At 56.9% G+C, this 20458-nt stretch overlaps 5 protein-coding genes across 5 annotated transcripts; 3 read left to right on the top strand and 2 right to left on the bottom strand.

The window, feature by feature from the left end:
- Positions 1-390: 390 nt before the first annotated feature.
- Positions 391-5214, bottom strand: BKCO1_18000132 (phospholipid-translocating p-type atpase domain-containing protein; the record flags this gene model as incomplete). The annotated part of the gene is made up of 4 exons (XM_020271765.1): positions 391-1417; positions 1466-1695; positions 1745-4708; positions 4765-5214. The coding sequence occupies 4 exons, from the start codon at positions 5212-5214 to the stop codon at positions 391-393; spliced, it is 4671 nt and encodes a 1556-aa protein (XP_020131577.1).
- Positions 5215-7145: 1931 nt separating this feature from the next.
- Positions 7146-9811, top strand: BKCO1_18000131 (uncharacterized protein; the record flags this gene model as incomplete). Its single annotated transcript, XM_020271764.1, has 5 exons — positions 7146-7266; positions 7323-8198; positions 8248-8402; positions 8545-8683; positions 8739-9811. The coding sequence occupies 5 exons, from the start codon at positions 7146-7148 to the stop codon at positions 9809-9811; spliced, it is 2364 nt and encodes a 787-aa protein (XP_020131578.1).
- A 2126-nt stretch (positions 9812-11937) lies between these two features.
- Positions 11938-14138, top strand: BKCO1_18000130 (glutamate-cysteine ligase; the record flags this gene model as incomplete). Its single annotated transcript, XM_020271763.1, has 5 exons — positions 11938-11948; positions 11998-12067; positions 12120-12185; positions 12245-12456; positions 12518-14138. 5 exons carry the CDS (start codon positions 11938-11940, stop codon positions 14136-14138), a joined length of 1980 nt encoding a protein of 659 aa, XP_020131579.1.
- Positions 14139-14930: 792 nt separating this feature from the next.
- On the bottom strand, positions 14931-16433 carry BKCO1_18000129 (tetraspanin; the record flags this gene model as incomplete). The annotated part of the gene is made up of 4 exons (XM_020271761.1): positions 14931-14941; positions 14991-15086; positions 15447-15612; positions 16032-16433. The coding sequence occupies 4 exons, from the start codon at positions 16431-16433 to the stop codon at positions 14931-14933; spliced, it is 675 nt and encodes a 224-aa protein (XP_020131484.1).
- A 1954-nt stretch (positions 16434-18387) lies between these two features.
- On the top strand, positions 18388-19253 carry BKCO1_18000128 (mads box transcription factor mcm1; the record flags this gene model as incomplete). Its single annotated transcript, XM_020271760.1, has 3 exons — positions 18388-18645; positions 18774-18908; positions 18966-19253. The coding sequence occupies 3 exons, from the start codon at positions 18388-18390 to the stop codon at positions 19251-19253; spliced, it is 681 nt and encodes a 226-aa protein (XP_020131483.1).
- Between the last annotated feature and the right edge of the window lie 1205 nt (positions 19254-20458).

Here is a 20458-nt window from a genome sequence, read left to right as displayed (position 1 = left end):
CTAAATCCGTACCATAGGTAGTACGGCTGTGCTAATGCAGAAAGGGGAGAACGAGAGCCAAAAACTACTCAGCGAAAGAATTGAAGCTGCTGAGGAAAAGGAAACGGACGGACCAAACCAACCTCGCGACTTTTTGAAGGAGTGCCAAAGGTTGCTGATGCAAAAGGTGGAAGTAGATGAAAGGGACCCTGGTATCCGCCATGCGCCTCGCTCTGCTTGGTATTCTTTCTTTGAGAGCAATAATCCCCAAAAGGCCATCAACGTTAAGACAGAAAAAGAAAAAACATTACCGCCGCTCAAACGCCCCCAAGATGACTGTGACAAATCTCTTTCGCGTTCAAAACATATACAGAAGCTCGTGCTGGCATTACCTACGACCGTGGCCAGCTATCACTGCGCCATGCCTATCTTCGAATCTGGATCCATCGTGTATGGTCCCGAGTGGCTGCTTTCTAACCTGCTGAGCCGTGCTGCTGAGGTGAAATCGTTGCTTGCCTCGAAACTCTGCCGTATCCTGTCCATCGACATTCTTGCTCTGTCGTATGATGGCCTGGTACGGTCCATTGATGCTCGTGGACGGCCATCCATCGATTGTCGTGGTGGATCCACCGAAACTCGTGGTGGATCCATTGACACTCTTGGTCGATCCATAGATGGGCGCATTTCACCTAACCGGTCTTCCGTAACGTCGTGAGGCGACAGGCCTTGTTGTTGATCCGGCCAAGAAGACCGCGGACCGGTGAAGTTGGTGCTGTCACTGCCGTTTTGACTCCTTGGGTTGTGAGTCGTCGCGGTCGGTGCAACCGAAGGTGGGTAAATGGGCCGTTCATCGTCCGGAATCGATGACATGGTGTTGCGCTCAGGCTTGTTGACCGGCTTGGAGAGGTCCGACGAAGACATTGAGTTGACTTTCTCCCCGTCCACAGGCGGCGGCGGAGGAATGAGAGAGTTGCTCTCCTTCAAGTAATCGAACTTACCCTGAACGACTTGCTCCCGGATGATGTCAACGTCCAGAGGATAATATATCTTTTGGATCGACTTCACCGTGAACCTGGGTAGAAGACACACGACCACCCCGAGTAGCGTTAAGGCCCAGAAACTTAGCTGCCCGTAGACTTGCGGCGCCGCCTTGTAGAAAGTGAAGCCAGCATCAAAAGCGGTGTAAATACCGGTCCAAGCCCAGATCAGCAGAATACTGATTGCCACAATAAGCAACGTCAACCAGTCCCAGCGATACGTGTTCATGAGCATGTAGACGTTGGCAATGATGACTGCCGCGCTGGCAATGTAGATACCCATGCGCTTGTTGTCGGCAACGTCAAGACCGTTTGAACTCTGGAAGTTGGCCGGGATGAAGAGGAGATAGGCCATGTAGAAGACGATGACTGATTGGTACAAACCATCGACCATGTATCCCCTGCAAACCATTAATACAGGGCAGCTCGATTGCTCGGTTGATACTTACCAGAACTTTGTCTGTGTCCACTCCTTGCGCTCAATGCCACGGCGGTAGAGCTGGGGGACAGCAAGAGAAACCTTGTCGTCTACGTCCTGGTCGAGGATACCCATCAGGATAACGGGCAGAGACGTGAAGGCCAAGTTGTACATGATGATGTAAGTGTAGTCGAAGATGTAGGCGCAGTCGAAGTTGTCGTAAATCTGGTACCAGAAAAGAGCGAAAGTCCAGACCAAGTTCTGCATCTCGTTAGCACAGGTAATAGCTCGTAAGTGTCATGGATCCTACCTTGTAGAAGAAGTTGGCGATGGTCTCAGCTAGCCTGCGGTAAGACCAACGTCCATGGACCAGGATCAACCGAGTCAGGAAGCGGAATTGACCAATAGCGTAATCCGACGACATGACAGCTGCTCGGCCCTCCTCACCAGCAATACCAACACCAACGTGAGCTTCCTGAATCATAGCCACATCGTTGGCACCGTCGCCGATAGAGAGGGTAAGGCAATCCAACCCATTCTTGACCATCTCGACGACCGAGGCTTTCTGGGCAGGGCTGACACGGCAGCAGAGAACGGATCTGCACTGCTTGCAAAGAAGCAGGAACTTTTGTTTAAGCTTATCATCCAGCACCAGCTTCAGCGAGTCACCATCGATGATGATTGCATGAGTCGGATCCGGGGGCTCGTGGTTGGTTTGGGCGGCCTTGAGTTCCTCGTCCGAGCCGGTCATGCCGAATGTCGCTAGATGCTTGTCCAGTTCCTTTTCTGCCACTTCTATACTCTCGTCGACCTTGAGCACGATCAGATCCATGTCGTTGTCCAAAAGGTTGCAGGAGAAGCCGATGTTGATAGCGGTTTCAACCTTGTCGCCGGTAAGGACCCAAAGCTTGATGCCGGCTCTGCCGAGCAGAGCAATGGCATCCGGTACACCGTCTTGCAGTCTGTCCTCGATGGCTGTGCCTCCCAAAAGCATGAGATCGCGCTCGATCGAATCAGCGACCTCTTCGAGCTTCTGTTCACGATCAACAACGGACGATGCCGCTGCTTCATGCCGTATGTTCCAGTCGCGGTATTCCTCCTCAGTAAGCTCCTTTTCAGCAATGCAAAGAGTACGCAGACCCTCGCGAGCGAACATCTCGAGATGTTCTGCGGTACTCCGGCGCAGCTCAGCCTGTTCACCTTTCTTCAAACGCGAGTAGATGATGCTGTCTGCACCCTTGCAGTAAAGCATGATTCTGCCATCAGGCAGACGCATGACGGCACTCATCCTCTTACGTGAGGAGTTGAACTCGAGAGTGTTGAGGATCTGGAACTTCCGGTCTTCTCCCATGACGTTAACGATCAAACCATCGTCCACTCTGCCCAGGACCGTGAAGCCAACATCACGAGCCGTCGACACAAGCGCAGCCTCATCGGGCGACTGAGCCTTGAACTCGATTTTCGGTGGGTCGCCGGGGGTCCTTTCGGTAATGACAGTATGGCACAGAGCGAGCACCAACATGAATTGCTCATTCGCGCGGCGCTGCTCTTCTCCAGACTCGCCTCCCAGATCGGCAACATAATCCGGAGCAATGAAGGTGATATCCTCGTCCCGGAGATAGGGGTTGTCATGCTGTTTCCGCAGCATCTCAATCATCCTCACTTTGTCCTGTGCGATCTGCGCACGAGCCCGGGCACCTTCCACTTCGACATCGATTCCTTGTCGTCTCTGCAGTCCAGCCTGTGCTTCCGTGTAAGCCTCGCCATATGGTACACCATTGATGGTGCACTTCTTGAACTCCATGACGTTTTGCGTCAGCGTTCCGGTCTTGTCGGAGAAAATGTATTCGATTTGGCCGACATCGTCCGAAATGTTCCAAGACCTCGGGGTGCACGGGTAGTCGAGTCTTTCGTAGTACATGTTGACATCGAGATAAATGTAAAAGGCCTGGATCGTCCTGATGATCTCGAGGGTGATGTAGAGCGAAATGGGCACCAAGTTCTGGAAGAGGATGACGGCTGCCCAAAACGTGATGAATCCGTCGATCGAAGGTTTACCGCCGTAGGAGCCAAACTCGAAGTAGTCCAGCGAATTGCCGCCTTCAGACCAAGTCACACCCTGAACTATGCCGGCGATCAAACACATGACGAAAAGAATGATAAAGTTGTAGATGACGTTCCAGTTCAGGTCCTTGGAGATCTTGGCACGCTTGCTAGGAGTGATTCCGGAGTTGAGCATGATCTTGGTGTCTTCACCAGTGAACATGACGACACCGAGAACCCAGTCTGTGTTTCGAATGCTGCATCCACGCAGCAAGAGGTTGTTGACACTGATTGGTTCGGCCATTTCCGACGCAGGTGCTTGCGGGTCCGTGGGATCGTGTTGGTTCCAATGGAGGACACCGGAGTACGAGTACAAATTCGCGTGCGGGGGTTCGCTCTGGATGGAGAACTCGGCCTTTTCGCATTGGCGGGCGTGAACGACCTTCCGACCGGCATGGAGCGCATGACGGACTTTGAGGTTAGTCTCGCCATCCAAATTCTTGGTCTCAACGTAGCACGCGCCGTCCGGATCCGAAGTGGCAAGAACCACAATATCAGCTGGAACTTCCTCTTCATTGTACAAACGCACGAAATCGCCAACCTGGACATTTTTCCAGTAATCCTTCTTAAACCGAGCCTTACCGGGCGCGTCTCGGAACGGGTTCATAATGCTTCCATGAAATTTCGACGCTGGCTCGGGGTTGACCTTCTCCGATTTCGGTCCGGCGTGGATACCCTCAAAAGTAGCATGTCCGGGGGCATCGCCATTTCCTTGGCCTGGGAGGGGAGATGGTACAGGGGTCATTTGGATGGCATTCGGCTCGCCAAGCGGTGTTCCATCGTCACTCTTCCTGAAAATGTGGGAATCGCGATGGGAAGCAAACGATCGTCGAGTTTCGATGGATGGCCGCGATTCATCCGTTGCCCGTTCCGAATAAGTCTTGCCTTTGCCACTGGTACCCTTGTTTTTTCTCTGCTGCCACAGGCTCCAAATCGTCTTCAGCAGCCTCGTGTTTGCCTTTTTGAACTGCCGCCAAAGTCCAACGCGATCTTCAGCAGTGTTGACGTTTTCGTAGTCGACGAGCCTGTGCACCGGAGCATTGTTGAGTACGTTGTCAAGCACGGTTCTTCTCCAGTCCTCGATGGCGTCCTTCACAGCCGTGACGGCAAGAATGACAATCAAGGGAGCGGCATTGAGAGCGGGGTTCGAGGCTCCGAAAACAGAAAAGGCCTAAGGCTGCGTAAGCGTCCGCAGCTGGGGCCAAATTGTTCCAAAAATATACTTACACCGAGGATGATGATGAAGGCAAAATAAATGTTGGCGATGTTGTGAAATTGCAGCCAAAGGTTCTTCGGAATGAAGGAGAGAGGCGTGTATTTGGCGGTTCGAATCTTGTTCCTCACATATGAGACGCGCGGATGGCCTTCTTCGTCCCTGGCTTCGGGCGGCAGCGGTATGTTGAAGTAAACGACGCGGCCGCCATCGCCGTCGTCGCTGGCATCAGATACTGTCGCGTTCTCGTCGCTCGGCGCGCCTGGAGCTTCCTTGCTCTCTGGGTGACCTTCGGCCTCGTCCCGCTTCTCGTTTCCTCCGGAACCAATGCGCTTGTGCAAGCGGCCCAAGACCGACGCGCGTTTCTTGTTACCCTGTTCTCCCTGCACGCGATGGGTCGCCCAGCGGATTCGTTTGACGGGATTCGACACCTCGCTGTCCTCTGGAGGGTTCTGGGAAGCCATTGTGGTGGTGGTGGCGGCCTGACAACAGAAGCCCGGGGCCGAGAGGAACGCAGCGGCGATCAGCCGGCCTGAGCCGGAGTTGGTCAGGAGCGTCGCAAGGCGGCGGACGGCAGCGGGGACAGGATGTCGAGGGTCGTGTGGGCGTGGATGGCGCGATCCGAGCGGTCGCAGGGCAGCGAGCGAAGGAGAGCGAGCGTGGAAGAGAGCGGAGAGCTGGGGCGGTGATTGTCGGTTAGGCCGGAATTAAGGCCAGACGGATGTTGTAAGCACGCGCGAAAATCTGCGCCCAAGGAATGTCAAAAGCGCGCGCAGAGTCGGCCAGTCATGCGGGTCGCTCGGGGGTCGGAACGCGTTAGAGATAGGGTAGGGCTGGAGCCGGGGCGCTCGTGGTGCTGTGAGCGGGAGGGAGGCGGGCTTGGTGCGTTTCTATGATGCTGGTGTCGTAGCTCTGCGCGCCTCACGCCTCGCCCGGGAAAGGTGGCCGGCCGAGAATCAGATCTGGCGCCTCGCCGCAGCCCGCCCGCAACGTCTTGAAGCCGAAGGTCCGGAGGGCGCGCTGTGCTGGTGCAGCAGTGTGATGCATAGCGTAATCCCAGGAGGCGCGCGCCCGCGTTATTATTTGCCGTGCCTGATTCCTGACACGCCCGCGCCCCGGTGCCAAGGGCGCCGCAATGCCTGGAGGCAGGCGCAGGTGCTAACAGCAGGCTGCCAACTGCCAAACAACGCTCAGGGATGGGCGAGGCTCAGCGCGAACCCTTGAAGATTAGATGACGATCTGAGCGGCGTGGGTCACGGCCGCTGTGTCATGTAACGAGCGCGGCGAGCCTCACGAGCGATCTGGCGGATGCCCACGCCGCGCCGTTGCTGCCCTTCAGGCCCCGAATCCGAGAAATTACAGCGACGAGGACGCGGCCCCCGAGTCTCCAACAGCACGCCGGCCGTCGCTCGGGTTGCTCGAGTTCCTGCAGTTGCGATCGTGCCGCCGCCTTGGCTGCTGCTAGGGGCCACAGGGCTCCGCCGCGCTTCGTCATCCCTCGCAGCCGCACCTATTTCGAGCTCGCGCACCGCAACAAACCCATCGTGGAGAGGCTAGCGCCGTGGTGACAGCCCCGGCTCGGAAGCCCCGTGCATCCGCCGCCCTCGCCCAGCGCGGCGGAAACAGGAGGGCGGATCTGCCCCCCAGGCGGCAGCTGCATTATTTCGCAAATGACTCGGCCGGGCTGCCGAGCTGCTGTTTTCGTCGCACTCGTCGCACTCGAGGTCGGCCGCGTAGGGAGACGGCAGGGAGCAGCGCTTAGATCAGCAGGATTTCAAGCGCGTGCAGCCATCACGTCAGCCTGTTGCAGCTACGTGGAGACGGCGTCGTCAAGTAGCACGCAAAAAGCAACGGCCAGTGCTGCGCGTTCTGCTCTGGGCGCTGCCCACCTGTTGGGTCGCCGGCTCGTCGGTCCTTTCTGCCTTTCTTGCGAGCTTCTTTGGTACATGGACGGCACTGTCGGCAGCCGCTGCCCAGGATGCCCTGCGTCGGTGTTTCAACGCCCCCGTCCGCACCAACGCTGCGCGAGCGGGACGAGCAGCCCCGGTGCGCCATCGCAGCCCTGTGGCTGCCCAGCCATACCCGACCGCTCCCGCCTGTCGTGCGAGTTGGGAGGGGGCGTTGTTGTTTACGGTTCAGCTTGGCGGCTGTGCAGCCACAGTGCTATACAATGACTCTCGGGATCGCCTAGAATAGGAGTCCGCGCGGGGCGTCTAGACATGGGTCGAGATGGCTCATGCTTGGCCATCGCGGGCCAGGGCGTACGGTCACGTGCCATCGCGATCGCTCCGGCGCGCCGCGTCTGTCGGAACCGACAGCCCACTGCGGTGCGCGGACGCCCGACGGTTTGCGACATCGAACGGCTGTCTGCAGCCCGCCCGTCCGCCCTGCCAGCATGAAGCGCAATGGAAACATCACTAGCTTCTTCAAGCCGTTCGCTGAGCCCAGCAATCATCGCGCGCTATCAGAAGAGCGCCGTGACCGCGGCCCGTCGTTTCCGTCACTCAGCGTGCTAGGTCCGAGCAACTATAACCACACCTCAGGCCGCACTCACGCTGACGCAGATCCCCAGATTCCAGCAAACGATCGCGCTTGCCATCCAGCGACCATGTGAAGGACCGTCCTGCGTCGCCGTCTGCGCCGAGCCGAGACATTTTGTCGCCTACGCCGCCATCCGAAATCAAGCCCACACACGCATCCCGTTCGTCTCAGTCTCTGCCTGTTGCTTCGTCACCGCCAGATGGGGAGGGGGCAACAAGCCGGTGGGTTGGCGGAGCAGAACCTAGTTCCTCTTTCATCTCATCCTGTTCGTCGCTCCCGGCCCCTCAACCATCGCAGTCTTCCACCGCAAGCAAGCGCATAGTGAAGGACGGATTGATGATTGTGCGGACTTCAGACAGTGAGGAGGACTCAGACTCGGGCTCGGACCTGGAGGACTTGAGCACGATACTCAACAAGAAGCGGCGCGCGCAAGCTCCGCCCGGAGAATCAAGACCCGCAATGAAGGTGAAAGAAGCCAAAGCCACACCCGCAAAATACGGCTTGCGCTCTTACTTCAAACCCCCACCACCCAAAAGAGAGTTTCGGTCTATAATAGCTCCACGTAAGGAGTACAGAATCAACCTGTCGGATCTGGTGGCAGCGAAGCAGAGAGGTTTGAATGCCGAGGCAAGGGTTCTCGAGGCCCAGAGGAAGGCCGAAGAGGCGGAAAGAGCGGAGAATGAGTGCAAGGAGAGCAGCAGACTCACAAGAGAAGGCCTCAGCACGGCTCTGGGGGACGACGAGGATGCGCAAAGGACGTTGGATGCGCTAGAACGGACCGAGGCGCTGGAGACCAGTCAAGTCTGGCAATTCTTCATGGCGAATGGCCACCAGAAAGCTGCCCGGACCACACCAAAGTTTCCGGCTCAAAGTTTGTCAAAAGAAGGCTGGCACAGAATACTGATTGGTGGGTTTTTTCTACTCTCCATCATAGTGCACAAATTCACACGTACCAGAACCCTCCACCCGCAATGCGGTGTTTATTTCGGGGATTGTAAAGAATCGGGTCTATGAAGAAGCTCTGCCTGACGAGGTTATGCTGTGGATGATCGAGGAGCTCTGCCAAAATCGGAAGGAAGAGCTCACAAGCGCATATCTCGATGTCTTAGATGTACGTCCCTTCCATTGGTTGATTCGCAGCATTGCAACAGGCGTCTCAGCACTACTACATACCCCCAACGTTGTTTCTTGTCGCTGGCCGGCATTGACAATCTGCTACCATAATTCTTGAGGTACAACACTAATTTGAACAGGCTTCCGCACCCCAGTTACGAAAGCTTCTTGACAAACAAACTATCTCTAGCCTCTTTGCAAAACTTGGTGCAAGGAAAGAAGCAATAACTATGGAGTCCGAACAGCCTGCGATATTACCTGCCGAAGTGTCCGCTCACGGTAAGTCGCACACACTACCATGGGTGTGGAATAGTATCATCGCTGATTGCTATAGACCCAAGGATCTCTCTCCACAATGGCATTCGACCGCTGCTTGAATTGCTGAGGAGAGCAGCGCCCAATATTCAAAGTGAGGCGGTACAATATGTGCTGGCGGTCCTAATCCGGCTTAGTTTCGATGACAGCGTACGTCAAGATGGATACACCCAAACCCAATGCCAGGAGGCCATTGCGGCAATGTTGCGTACACCTTCAGCTCAATATGAGTGTGGAACCTTACAGCACGTTTCGCAATCTTTGTTCAACAATTTTAGAAATCATGGGCCCAAAGATGACAGATTTATCAATCACGGCCTACAAGCTCAGCTGGTCCAGTCCCTCCCTTTCGGGACACAATGCGAGGCTGCATTCCAACGCAGGCTCGCCCTCGCTTTCTTTCTCGACAGTCCCAAGCCCCTGACTCTCGCCCTCACCGCCCCCGGCATCCTCCCCGCCGTCCTCCAATCTCTCTCCCACAATCCGCTTTACCGTTTCGGTCGAAGCACTGACTACGCCGACGTCACCGCCGCTTTCACTCTCCTCGACACCGCTGTCGATAATGGCTTCTCGAACCGGGCTTTCACGCAGACCCTCCGCAGCCTCGACCGCCGAGCCCGGGACGCCGCTTCGCGGCAGCTGCGCGATGCGGCCCGAGCCACCGAGGACGAATTCAACCTGGGCATCGACGCCCTCACCGCCACCATCCGTCGCATCATGGGCCAGATCCGCGGATCGGGGACGGACAGCGTCCGCATGAGCGAAGCCAAGGGCGCCATGGAGAGGCTCGTCTACCGGCTCGAATCCAGCGTACGCACCCGGGAGAAGAGCAGTAAGGACATCTTCGCCGACGGCGTCGGACGAAGCGCAGGCCTCCTTGAATCGTGGGTGGAGGCGGGAGGCGGCAGCAACGGCGGTGGTGGCATCGAGGAAGTCAACGGCAATGCGCCCAAGAAGGAAGAGGACGGCGGCGTCAAGGGCGAGCCAGACGACGAGCGTGCAGACCAGGTCGCGCCCGAAGTGGACCAGGATGTTAAAGTCGTCGACGACGACGTCGGCGGCGACGTCAAGCAGGAAGCCGACGGGACTTAGGAGCCGTAGTAGCCGTGCTGGCCCCGTCCGCGAGGACACGTAGGTCGAGCGCAGGCGCGCCCCTGCCGTGGCGACGGCCTCCGTCGATTGCATGGAAACGGTGTTAATGTCTGGACCGTGACGATGGACCGGGTTCTGGAACCGCGACTATTTCTGGATAGGCCTGTCTCCGGTGATATGGGGGTATTATTTCCTTGGTGGCGTTTTCGGCAACGGTCGCGGGGCGTTGGGAGCAATAATGGAAAGGACAGTCTCCGTTTTCCGCTCAGTTTCTCCTCATTACCGAACCCTCGTTTGGCGTTCGGTGTTGGTCTTGGTTTTCCCGTGCGTTCTGCGCGGATTCTCCTTTTTTTTCTCTTGGGCTTTTGTGTGTTGCGAGACGGAAATGATGGACGATTTCTATGAACTTGCAATATCGAAAGGAGCGGTTTTTTCCCTGCCAGAAGTCTATCACCCCAGAGTCCTTTTCTTTTCTCTATCCTTTTCGGCGATCCTTCGGAAAGGCCGGCCGCACGAACTTCCGTGTACCCCTGAAGTTGCGGTGGGCTTGGTGGAGTCCCTTTTTCCTGTTCTCGTCCTCGCTTACTCGGCTCGGTAGATCTCAGGGGGATTCCCGGGGGAGCCGGAGAGAGGCCGTAATAATGGACGTTTGCGCGCGAGCGGAGGAAAAGGCGGTGGATGTGATTGAGTGGCTTGGTTGCTGCCGCGGAGGCGGTAAGGCGCGGGCAGCTAAGCAACAAAGAGCACCATGAGGTCTCTTATGTTGGTGTTGATGTAGGTATCGGGTGTTCTTGCATACGCGCCTTTCGCCTGGTCTCGGATAGATGGAGGGGTTTTAAAATTTGTTCGCCTTGCTGGCTGCATCTAAGCGACATCCGTCCAAGTGCAAGGCGTACAGGGGACAGTTCAGCGACTGTTGTGGAACGACACAGTGCTACTGGTCGTCTGTGTCCAAACCTCTGACCGCGCATTCATGTTCCCGTCAACACTTATTTCGAATCCTTTTACATGATTGCTCCTGTTACAACTCAAGCAACCCCGTGAGAGACTAGCGAATCTGACTGGGTATGCTATGAGAGCAATTGCCGTCCAATGGCTTTGTGGCTGACAAGACAAGCATACGCGCCCAATACTGACAGGTGAAAAGGAGACTCAATACACTTGCTCCATACAATCCTTCTGCTCGATGGCCTAAATAGGAAATGAATTTTTCAAGATGGAATCATTTCCTTTTCATGTGTACTACGTTAACGATTGCTGGGGAATGGATAAAGCACAGCATTGCCTTACGAATGGTCTCCGTAAAAAGCTTCAATCGATGGACAGCCACATTTATAGTCGTCTATCCATCTTCACGCTGGTGGCATCCCTATATGTTACCCCGTTCTACGGCTTTACAACAGCCTGACCGCCTGGAGGGAGGAGATGTATGACCTCAGAAGCTAAGCACGAGGATCATCCGTGCCCCCGAATCTCCACCTACACACGGCCCAGCCCAAATCGCTAGGAATTGGACGCCCAAAAAGGGACATCACTACACCGCCTCGTATGCTCAGGAGGCAAAAGAAGATCGACGTTGACAAGATTCGAACTTGTGCTCCCGAAGGAAACAGATTTCTAGTCTGTCGCGATAACCACTCCGCCACAACGCCTTTGTATGATACAACTTTATGCTGTATTACTAATCCATGAAAATAAGCTTGATCTTTTGTAAATATATACTAATAAAATTAAGATCCTAATCCTGTACCAGATCAACTGAGAATCCAAACATTACTTGCCGATTGGTTCGCAGAGCGATTACCAATTCGCAGCCAGAAATGGCGTGAGAACCGTGCAACACGATTGATGACACGACTCACACGACAACGTTGGGACACAGGGATGCGGCGCTTGCAAATGATTGGGACTTTGATGCTTCCCAGAACAGCTGCAGTCCGAAAACGGCAACCAAGACATATCAACAACCCCAAAGTCCCAAAGCGAACAGATGATGTCATTTTCGTACACCCTTCAAGTCTAGTATTAAAGTGGCTGGTTCCTGGTTTCTGCACTTGACTCCGTCTGCTTAAAAGACAGGGCACTTTCGTCAATTGCGGGAACGTGTGTTGCTTGACGTTTCGACAATGGGGAAAGTGTATGTCTGTATCTGGAAACGCGAGCATTCCCCTGTTGATAAACTCAAGTGTGCCGGAATGCGTGCTTTGGCCCGAAACCGACGTGATTGCACCTCTCGTCCGCGAAAGGGCAATTGATGTAAGTGACGCAGCTGTGCGACGGTGGCGCCGCAATACTTACTCTATTTTAGGAAGCAGTCGATGCGTGGGACGATTGGCAGGATCTGAAGGAATACCAACCTCTTTGGGGTGATGAGGTATCGTGTCTTGCAGAAAGATAGAGAGGCATCAGACTCCGAAACCTAACTTTCCGCAGATCGAATACGCACTGTTGGCTGTGGACAGCGACGCCCAGACAGCCAATCACTGCCTCCGAGCACCAGACCTCTTGAACAAGCTCCGAAAAGTCTCAGCGGCAGGAACATACTCGCCAGAGTTCGCCCAATTCCAGATCGAATCACAGCCCCCGGTTCCGTACGTCGACAGTGTCGAATCGTTGCTCTCAGTCGAAAAAGACATGTCTGACCGGTACGATATACTACTCCCCTCCAGCCCTATCCAAGCCATAAACTAAAACGCCCCATCCCAGCCGTACCACCATCAAGAAACACCTCGCCCCCAACGAGCACCCCCTAACCCTATCCATCCACCCCCGCTTCGGCTGCCCCTCCGACATCCACCACTCCCTAACCACAACCACCGCCCTCACCGCCCCCACCCCCCGCCACCTCACCGTCCACCACAACATCACCGCCCGCCGCCGCCGCCGCCGCCGCCGCCGCCGCGACGGCACCACCTCCACCACCCCAACCCTCCACATCCCCCTCTTCCTCGACCAAAACACCTTCGCGCCATCCCCCTCCCACGCACTCCCATCCTTCATCGACCCCGCCCGCGCCACCATCACCTTCACCCCCGAGGAGACCCTCATCGGCGTCTCCCAATGCTGCCTGCAAGCGACGTTCCAGGCGCCCGACGCATCCGCCGCCCGCCGCCTGCACGACGCCTTCGTCCCGCTGGCGCCCGTCCTGCTCGCCCTCACCGCCGCGACGCCCTGCTACCGCGGCTTCCTCGCCGACACGGACGCGAGGTGGAACGTCATCTCTGCGTTGACGGACGATCGGACGGAGGAGGAGAAGGAGGAGCGGGGCGAGGGGGGAGGGGTGGGGGTGCGGCCGCGGTACTGGTGCGCGGAGAGGTATGTTGCGTGGGAGGCGCCGGGGTGGTGCCAGCCGCGGGAGGAGGAGGAGGGGGGAGGGGGAGGAGTGCGTGAGGCGACGGTGGCGGAGCGGCTGGAGTGCGCGGGCAAGGGGCTCGACGGCGTGCTGGCGCGGTACTATGCGCGTGTGCTGGGGCGGCCGCTGCTGGTGTATCCGGTCGAGTGCGCGCAGGAGCTGCTTGCTCCGCTGCGACGGGACAGCGGGGCCGCCGGTGTCGTCGTCGATGGAGAGGAGAGGATGAGTTCGTCGTCGCAGTCGATGCGCGCCGGTGCCGCGGCGGAAGCCAACCGCTGCCGCCGCCCTGCAGCTCGCCAGAGTTGCGCGGTGAAGAAGGGCAATGGACGTCACGAGAACTTCGAGTGCCTCACCGGCACCGTCTACCCGTCCGTTAAGCTCAAGCACCCGTCTCCCGAGGATCCCGCGCTCGGCTGGCGCGTCGAGTTCCGCAGTATGGAGAACTCGATCACGGATTTCGAAAACGCTGCCTTCGTCGTCTTCGTCGCGCTGGTGCGGCGCGCGGTCGAGCGGTGTGGCGGCGTTGATTGGTACGTGCCTATGGAGCGGGTCTGGGAGAATATGGAAAGGGCGCATGCGAGGGATGCCGTGAGGTGGCAGCGGTTTTGGTGGAAGGGGGCGGAGGAGGGTGGTGGGACAGAGGTCGTTGGGGATCCGGCCACGCCGATGCTGCTGACGGTCGACGAGATTGTCAATGGCTGTGCCTCTTTCAAGGGGCTGATGACGCTCGTGGACGAGTATATGAGGGATGAAGGTTTTGGTTCAGTGGAGACGGAGAAGCTGCAGCCGTACTTGGAGGTCGTGAGGGGGAGAGCAAGTGGAAAGCTCTGTACGACGGCACGCTTCATGCGGGACTTTGTGATGCGGCATCCTGAGTATGCTGGTGACAGCCAGGTGTCAGAGAAGATTTCCTTTGATTTGGTGCAAGAGATTATCCAGGTTACGAACATGAAGAAGAACTGTGGTTTATTCTGATCTTACTAGACAGACACTCGTTGTCACAAACGGTAGATATAGAAGGACCTCTACCTAGCATTGCAAATATTGTGTTTGGGATCAAGGCATAAGCGGAGTTTGAAGAACACAGACTATCAAATACTCTAATATACGAATCCAAATGGGACAGGCATCACATCTTCTATTATGCAGCAGGCTGGACGGCCTATAAAGACACCGTGTGCCTTTATTTCGCACAGAGCGAACAGCTCCTATATGTCCACCCTATTATAAAGGAGTAGGAATAGCTAAAGAGTGATCTTGCAAATTTAAACACTCCGTTATATTTTCTTCTATTCAAGACGCTAATAGTAAATAGTAAAACGTAGCGAGGTTAGTCTTGCCGTTCCTATCTAATATGGCTCTTTATTCGTATCGTAATCTTCCAACCTTCTCCGTTAAGACAAGCCTTTATGACTTATCTGAACTTATGTCGTCCGGAAGGGCTCAAAAGAGGCATGATCACAAGCATTAGAAGGCCATAGTTGTCTCCATCCAGCAAAAATAGCTTGGTTTTTTTTTTCTTCTTCTTGAAATATTGTAATCGTGCCAGCCCATCGATTAAGCAATGCGTTCCCGCAACCAATGACAAACATAGGCAACTGCCCGCTTTCCAAAACAGACAAAAACGCAGAACAGCTCCAGAATACCGAGATCTCAACTGATCGGTTTCGAGCTCCCTACAGTGCCATCTAGAAAAGCATCCTTCTGCATATCAAGACGCTGCTAAAGTATTGGTATCGATGATCATCAACATGATGTTATGTTTGCTTAATAGAATTCTGCCGCAGTGTTAGGAGATGTGCTTGAAGTCGGATCGGAGTTACGTACGGGTGCCGTTCTTCTCATCGATGTGCCGGTAGCGAGCCTGCTCGGCGCGCTCCTTAAGGACCATGGCAATGTGTAGAAGTAGGAGGGTATCGAGACCTGTTGAGAAGTAATCGGTCAGCATCGGTTGCATTGGCTGGTGTGACCGAAAGACGAAAAGTGCCGAAGGAGATCCTTCCGGTGTGCAGCGGGATCGACCGTTGCAACCGCCGATCTGTAGAGCTCATCTACATCTCTTATCATGCTTTCATCCTTCATTTTGCTGCTTGCACATTGCGGACCAGTTTGGCCTCCTTTTGCATAATCTCAGCACTGGAGATAGCACCTCTGATCAAAGGCTTGGCGGCCCACTTCAAATATCCAACCACGAGCCGAAATCGATCGGCGAGCCCAGAACATCCGACCACAATCAAAAGGAAATGTCGATACAGGGGGGGTTTCGAAAATGGCGCAACTTACCAACGAGACCAAAGGCGGCCGTGAAGATGACATCGAGATACTGATTGGCGAAGCCGCTGAACGGTCCGATGCAGCCGCCCAGGTTGGCCGCGACGACTGCATCCGTGCATGTACCGTCGGCGACGAAAGGCGGTGAGGTCGGGCTGTTGTAGCCACAGCACTTGAACTAGAAAACGAGCAACGTTAGCTTCCATATGCCATTCTTTCCCCTCGGGCCCATTGCGGTCTAGAAAGACGGATAGACGGGTCGGGACAAACGGGATGGCGGCGCGGCGCGTGTGGGGGAACATTGCATAGGCAGGCGGATTTGCGGAAAAGTAAATGCTGGGGGTTGCGGCTGTGTAACGGCGGAAGAAAAAGTATGAGTAAGACGCATTGAGAAACGAAGATAGAGCCATCCAGCGGTGAGATTGTTGGGCCCTTTGGCATCATGTGGCATCAGACGGCAAGTCATCTGTCCAATAAATGGAATGCCATGCGGTGCTTTGTTCGCCACAGACCCCACCGAGGCCGGGATAATCTTCGTGTCCCAATACGCCTGACTTCGAACATGTGTGATGTTGCATGGTAAAGTCAGTTGCTTACCTTCTGCTGCAGCAGGCTCTGCGTCTCGGGAGCCTCACCGGCCCAGATCGACCCCAGCATGCGGCGCGTCTGCAGAGTTTCGATCCAGAGGATGAGGCCGATGACTAGCGTGAAGGTGCCGCAAAAGGTGACCATGTAGCCATGGAAGCGCAGCCAGCCGCGGTTAGTGGGCAAGAAGACGGCAGGCAGCACCATCAGGAAGGTGGCGAAGACAAAGATGCCGTTGACGATGGTAGCGGTCAAGGGCGTGCGCTTGAGCAGGAGGTGCGGTGCGACGGTGTCGGCCGTGGGCTTCGAGTGCATGCTGTTCTCGCTGAACAGGGCGAAGCCCATGAGCAGGCCGCCGCTCAGCAGGAACAGCACCTCGAAGCCGAGGAAGGTGAGCATCAGTTTGTTCGCCATGGTGTCAGAAAAGACGCGAGAACGACTTGGATTCGATTAAACGCGGGCGGAGGTCGCTCAACGACCTTCACGACCAGCGCGAGAGGCTACGGCGGCCGAAAGAAGGAGCGTAGAAAAGAAGTGAGTGAATGAACGTATGAACAACGGCAACCCGGCCGAATGAAAGAATTACAAGGGCGTAGAATAGAGATACAGCCACCAAAGGAAACAGAGTCGAGGGAGAGAAGAACAGCAGCAGGAAGAAAAGGGCATCGTCGACGCATTGCAAGCGCCCGCCGCAAGCTTGAGGCTCATCGACGTGTCAGTGGAGGAGATCCAACGCGGGACGTCTCAGGCGCGCGACAAGCAGCAGCGGATCATTGGCTGGGAGCGCATGAGCGCCATCGAGCGCCAGGAGCCGCAGGCGGCGGGCGGCTGGGCTCCCGCACCGCACCGCACCGCACCGCACCGCACCGCGTCGCGCTGCAGCAGCCTCGAGGCGGATCTCTCTTGTGCGACTGAGATCGAACTGCCTGTTCCGGCGGTTGCGCAAGTCGGCCGGCGGTGTCGCAGGCAGCGGGCGGCGGGCAGCGGGCAGCGGGCTGGCGGGCGGCGTCGGCGACTCGGCGCGGCCCAGGGCGCACGCAGGGCTCGGAGGGCGGTGGTGTGCTGCTGAGTCGCGATGAACAAGGGCATGCAAGCGAGGCGCCATCGGATGCGGAAGGCGCGCCCGCCCTGGCGCAGCGTTGCGTTTCAGCGGCTGCGCAGTGCAGTCGCGGCGTTGCAGGCCCAGGTCCGGCGCAGTCACAGTCGCAGTCGCGGGCGCGGCGTCGCCTGAGTCGTGCGGAGCCGGGGCGGGCCCCGGTCGGCGGCCTCAGCGCGCGGGAGCAGGCGACGGCGACGGCGACGGCGACGGCGACAGCGACGGGCGGCTGCCTTCTCTCTCTTGCGCCCCGGTCGCTGGGCATGCAACGGCTGCGCGTGTTTCACAGGCTGCGCTCGGCTGCACCTCGGCCCCGGAGGATGCCGGGTCGCGGGTCATGTGAGGGGAGCGGCATGGCTAGCCCATTTCAAGCAGCTGGCGCCTTCCTTTCTCCGGCATGCCCTAGCCAGCTTCCCTCGACCCTAATCCCCCTTCGGCGACCGCCCGTGAGCCATTCTCTCGCAGCGACACGACGCCCGCTAGGCACCGCAACAGCAAGGTAAGCGAACCCTCGCAGCGCCCTCACCCCGCCGGCCCAGCAGAGCACGTCGCGCAGCGCGCGCCCCGGGCCTGGCGCCTGCCCGCGCGCAGCGCTGCCCGTGCCGCACCGCCAGCTGAAGACGGCGCCCCAGGTCGCGATCGTCGGCGGCCGGGCACAGGCTCGGGCGTGCTGGGTTGCGCGTCGCTCGATTCGCGCAGCCGTGCCAGAGCAGGGCCGTAGGCTGACCGTGGCTCGCGCGCCCAGGATCTCTTTCTGCGCCGCCGGTTGGCTCGCCCGGCGCGTTCTCCACTCCGCCCACAAGAAACGAATACCTACTGCCCACCGTCCGGCTTTTCCCAATCTCTCACCCAACCTTTACCTCTCTGAGACACTTCTGCAAAATAAGTTCATCCCCGGTCGGTACAAGTCCAAGGCAGAAGCCAAGTCGCCCAGCAGAACTCGGTATGGCTGTTTCCCTTCTGTGCAACCCGCACGCCCCCGAATCCAGCTCGGTCCTGCATTCCCTTGCTTGCCTCACCCGCCACCGCACCGCAGCCCGCCCCGACCCGTCTGCCTTTACCTGAGCGGCCTTGCCTGTTCCATCCGTAACTGAACGTTGCTTTAGGCTTGGTCGCAGCGACGCGCATTCGCTGCTCTTTCGGTCCGCTCACCAAACCGCTTTCCCTCGGTCGGCCTCGCTCACCACTGCGACGCCCGCCATCCGTCCAAACGGGAAATCGCAATACAGTATTCCCAAATCGTCACCGCTAGCACCAACCACCACCACCGCAATGGCCAGCGAAATCACCGACCACGAGCAGCAGCAGTCGCCCTCTGCCACTGACGACGTCGCCAACAACGGCAACGGCGCTCTTGCCCAGGCCGACCCCAATCGCGGCACCAAGCGCCCGCGTCCTGCCGCCGACGATGACGATGACGACGACGACAAGCCCGGTCGCGAGAGAAGGAAGATTGAGATCAAGTTCATCCAGGACAAGTCGCGCCGCCACATCACCTTCTCAAAGCGCAAGGCTGGCATCATGAAGAAGGTGAGTGAGCACCCACTCCACTGGAGCTTTGACCGGCGCCCCATGCGCGACGCGACGCGCTCGCGTCGCATCCGCCAATTGACCCCATTGACTGCCAACCTCGCTTGCTAAACCAACCTCGCTCGCAGGCCTACGAGCTTTCCGTCCTCACCGGCACGCAGGTGCTGCTGCTCGTCGTCTCCGAGACCGGCCTCGTCTACACCTTCACCACCCCGAAGCTGCAGCCGCTCGTCACCAAGCCCGAGGGCAAGAACCTCATCCAGGTAAGCATTGTGCCGGCCCCCGATGCGCGCGCCACGGATGCTGACGCGTTTCACCAGGCCTGCCTCAATGCGCCAGAGCCCGCGACCAACGAGAACGGCGTGGACGGCGACAACGTCGGCGACTCGCCCGAGGACCAGCACAACCAGGTGCCCCGCGGTGCTCCCGGCATGCCTCCTGCGCCCGGCATGCCCGGTGGCTACATGACGCCCGAGCAGGCTCAGGCCATGCAGTACCAGAACTACCTGCAGCAGCAGTCGCACAACGCACAGTACCCTGGTATGGCGCCGCAGGCGGGCATGCCCAGGCACCCGCAACAGTATCCGCCGGACCAGAAGCTGGCGTAAGACGATTGCTCACGGGAGACGTGCCTACGATGTCAACGGGGAGAAACTCCGACATTAAGGAATTTGCTGGTTTACAAAGGAAAATCGATACCCCAATCCCAATACGAAAGGTAATCGGGCAACGGCACGCTGCTCACTCGTATATACCGGGAAATGTATCTGCTCAATGGGATGGGTGGGAGGCTTGCTTGGTGTCCGAAGGAGTCCATTTTCCGGTGCGGGGGTTGCTCTTGGTTTTTCTTCTTTGCGCTGCTTTCACCGTCCCCCCCACTCCACTTCGACGTCTTTCGTTGCGCACCAGATGCGATCTCAATTCAGCGTCAGCCCGTCTCTATCTTCATCCGCTGACGAGGTCTTGCGTTTGATGTGCAAGACCCGATTGGCCGAGGACATGGATGGGAGGAAGGGAGGGCTTGGTTTTTTGATACACCCCATCATCATGGAGCTTTTAGCACCCCTTACATCTTCTACTTTTCTGCGCTGCCCTTTCTTTTTGCGCTTTTAAACATACGAATAATACCCGGAATGGTCTCATGCCGAAACCTATGGGAACGAGTGTAAGAACGTAGCGTGGGATCGTTGCTTTTACTATATCTTCGCCGCCGAGAGAGGTTCGAAGCAATTCACATCAAATGTTGAAGTGCCTTGTACGTCAAACTATTCCAACGCTGTGACGCATGTGCCCAATGGTCGATCATCGCTCGAGTGCGTGTCAGGCGGAATCTGGCCTGATGTCAAACTCCCATCACTGCCTTACCACAACGCCGTCAAACGTCATCATCTCAATGTTATTGTCAGGGTTCCGAAGACGACGACCTCACACGTCATAATGAAAAGACAATTTAAGCTTTTTACCCTTTTTGGAGAAGGAGGCATTCTTCTTTTCCCCTCGGTTGCGGTTTGTCAACCTTGCGCTGTTGCCGTTGGTAAGGTTTCGAACCATCTTTTGCTCAAGCTTTCCTCGTACCTGACCATCCCATGAGAAGATGCGGGGAAGTGAAATACCTACCTAGTCACGAGCTTACAGTGAGAAGAAGCACCGACGAACGCGAATGGTCTACCTTTGTTTTATTTGTCTACCTATTTTTTTTTGAACGCTTTCAGATAGCGTGGACTAGCATGCAGCGCATGGGTGAGTGTTACTTGTATCAGGGGGGGAGGGGTTGGTCTCAGACTTGTTTTATTTTTCATTTTCGGCCCCCCCC

This window comes from Diplodia corticola, assembly GCF_001883845.1.
Source record: "Diplodia corticola strain CBS 112549 chromosome Unknown scaffold18, whole genome shotgun sequence".
Taxonomy (NCBI): Eukaryota; Fungi; Ascomycota; class Dothideomycetes; order Botryosphaeriales; family Botryosphaeriaceae; genus Diplodia; species Diplodia corticola.
This window is presented reverse-complemented; position numbering and strand designations above follow the sequence as displayed.